The sequence below is a fragment of the Marmota marmota genome, unplaced genomic scaffold, assembly GCF_001458135.2.
Source record: "Marmota marmota marmota unplaced genomic scaffold, marMar, whole genome shotgun sequence".
Classification (NCBI taxonomy): Eukaryota; Metazoa; Chordata; class Mammalia; order Rodentia; family Sciuridae; genus Marmota; species Marmota marmota.
The window spans coordinates 14,253,222-14,256,265 of NW_026000016.1; the positions used below are offsets into that span (position 1 = coordinate 14,253,222).

The 3,044-nt window shown below is 47.4% G+C and overlaps 1 protein-coding gene across 1 annotated transcript in view; it reads left to right on the plus strand.

Moving 5' to 3' along the window:
- Positions 1-73: 73 nt before the first annotated feature.
- LOC107140258 (phytanoyl-CoA dioxygenase, peroxisomal-like) overlaps positions 74-3,044 on the plus strand; it is a 29,818-nt gene continuing 26,847 nt past the window's right edge. Inside the window, 2 exon segments of the mRNA XM_015483301.2 lie at positions 74-160; positions 1,181-1,224. Of these exon segments, the coding sequence (XP_015338787.2) occupies positions 74-160; positions 1,181-1,224 (131 nt within the window).

A 3,044-nucleotide genomic window follows, 5' to 3' on the forward strand; every position in this document is an offset into this window, starting at 1 on the left:
CCTCATTCCTTTATCTCCGGGAGGAGGGGCGGCCCGGGAATGAAGTGTGACAGTAGCCCTACTCGCCGCCGCCATGGAGCAGCCGCGCGCTGCTGCTCGCCTGCGGAGGATTCTGGGGCACCTTAGCGGTTCCTCGGTTCGGGCCGTGGTATCCTTTGGGGTGAGGTGGACTCTTGCCACCCAGTTGGGGCACAGCAGCCTCGGACTTGGAGGTTGACGCAGGCTGCTGTGGTGGCCTCCCGGTCTCAGGACTGCCCCTTCTCTTGCCCTGAGCGCCCCTCCGCGCTGCTATCCCCCGAAAAGTTACATCTCAAAAGGAGACCTGGGAGCGGGGTTGGATCTCTAGGCGCTGGTAGCCCCCCACGACCCCAAAGGCATCTTTCCCGGGTATTGGGTACGTGACTGTCCTGGTCTCAGTGGCTGCTATCGCGCTTGGCTCCACCTTTCTGGTACTTCTTAGGGCCTACTGTTTGTTGCTTCGTGAAGAAGGGAGGTTGGGTGGCCTTGCCATAGTCATCTGCCTTGTTATTTTTTTTGTACGGTGTGCAAGACCTCTAGGAATGCTTGGAGACCAAGAAATGCCGGAGGGCAGTCACATTAAACAGGAGCACAGAGCTGCTTGGGAGTGGCCTAGGGGCCAAGCATCTGTCCTCCTCTCAAGTGGGGATGCCAGTCCTCTGAAGGGGTGGACACACCAGCGCGGAGGTGGAATCTTGTCCCAGCCTCTGCTTGGGAGCTTCCTAGGGGAGCTCTGTGCTCGGTAGCAGCCTCTGGTGGCTTGGGGATCCTGACAGAGTCCTAAGCTCATATGTAGGAAAAGGATTTAGACAAGGATTTACTCCTTGTCTTCAGAAGTGAATCCCAGAAGGAATGTGTGTGCCAGGCTTGTAGGGGAGGAGCAGACCCAGAAATAGGGTACTATGAATAGACCTGCCCATCAAATCGGCTTCTTGAACTGCTTTTGCCTGCCCATTCAGGGCGCACTTTTGGAAGCTCTGTAGGAACTGCATGGAGTTTTTCCTTAGGCCAGTACCCTCTCTTCTGCTTTATGTTAACATCCTGACATCTCTCCTAAGGTTGATTATCACAGCTGTTTCTTGGACTTTCAGTGTTGCTCTTCCCACTGGGTTTCCAAGCAGCTATGTGGGAGAACATTGAAATGCTTAAACTTTGTCCATAGAATGATAAAGAGACCCCAGGTGAGGATGTCAGCTCATTTTACAAGTGAGTAACAGAGTCTAGGAGAGATTAAAAATCTGGACCAAGATCATTTAACTAAACCAGTGTTTGTCATAGTGTGGTCCATGGAACAGTGTCAGGGAACTTGTCAGAAGAAGTGGTTAGAAAAGGACTTCTGCTGGGCAGGTGTAGGTCAGTTTAGCTCAGTGGCAGAGGGCTTGCCGAGTACTGCAGGGCCCTGGGTTTCATCCCAGGAGGGTGGGGAATGCAAATTCTATGGCTCAACTCAACTCCAAAGTTGCTGAGTCAGAATCTAGGATGATGCCCTTAGGTGTCCTTTATCTTGACATTTGTAATGTAGCCTAGATTTTGAGGGTCACCAATACACTGGGATATTTAGAAGTTTAATTAGGGTTTCTTTGTTCAGTTTCTCAATGCTTTGTTTTCCCTCCCTGAATTTAGAGATTCTTTTTTCATGGCTGTTTTCTATAGGAGCACTGTTTAACATGGCTTTCTGCAATGATGGAATATTCTATGACTGGACATGTAGCTATTGAGCCATTGAAATGGGACCAGCGCAAATCAGGGACAGCATTTGACATTGAATTAATTTCAACTTAAATAGGCAGAGGAGCCTGATGGCTATAATCTTGGATAACACTGGCTAAGATTTGCAGTGAATTTCCTTTAGTCTTAGACTTCTGGAAGTTTTGTGGCAGTTTCTCTCCAGCCTTCATTGTTTCTTAGGAAGGTGAATTTTGGAATAAGGACTCATCATTTTTGATGTATAAAATGTCATATTTATTTTTTAAAGAAGATATGTAGAAAGGGGGGAAATTAGAGACATATAACTCATTATTCTACCAGTGACAATTCATTGGTAAACTTTTTAGTGTTTTCCATCATTTGCATATGTATTACAAAACCAGGAATATACTGTATGAGGTTTTTGCATCCATTGTTTTCACCTAACTTTAGATTATAAACATTTCCACTTTATTAAAATTTCCCCAAGAACAATAATAACAAAAAAAAAAAAAATGCTGGAGGAATAGTGGAGAGGCACCAAGAACATTGGCTAGAGTCTGAAAACTGAATATCTTGGCAATGACAAATTGCTGAGGGTGGTTGTCCCCGGGCGTTAATCCTTCTGCCTCTGATAGAACAGACAGGAACTCATAATTCTGACTCTTGGCTTGCATCCCTCCTGGACTATGATACTGTCTCCACATTCCTTAGAGACTTCATTTAAGAAATGATAACCTGTTTATGAAAAGTGACACTGTGAAAGGAACTGTTTTAGCTAAAGAAACAATGAGAAAATAATAGAAACCATGAGATGCTGTGTCAATAATCTGTAGTTATAGAATGGAAAAGTGATCTTATAAAAAATAATTTCGATTCGATAAGATGGCGGCGAGGGGAGTGCATTGCCCCCGTGTGCTGCTTCACTGTGTGGAAGTATGACAAGTCAGGACGGCTAAAGGCTATCTTGTTAGGAATTTCCAGCAATAGTGGGGTGCTCCGGAACCTGGAGGAAGGATTTCCATTGCACGAGGATCGGCTACGGGGACTCAAACGCGAGAGGTTTGTCACACGGAGGGTAACACTGCTTATTCAGCAAATCGCCCCTCGGCTAGAGTCTGCAGCGCGCGCTGGGAAACGAGGAGATAGCGACGCAGGGATACAGCACTGCAGTTTCTGCCAGCCGTGCAAGCACCGTACTCAGGGCTGAATTCTGGGTTCGAGATGGGGGAAGGAAGCGGTCCATCTCGGTTCTCCACACCGGTCAGACCACAGAGGAGGCCAGCGGCCACCATGTTGGAAAGCTGACGTCACCATCCCTGTTTTCGACTGACCGCAGC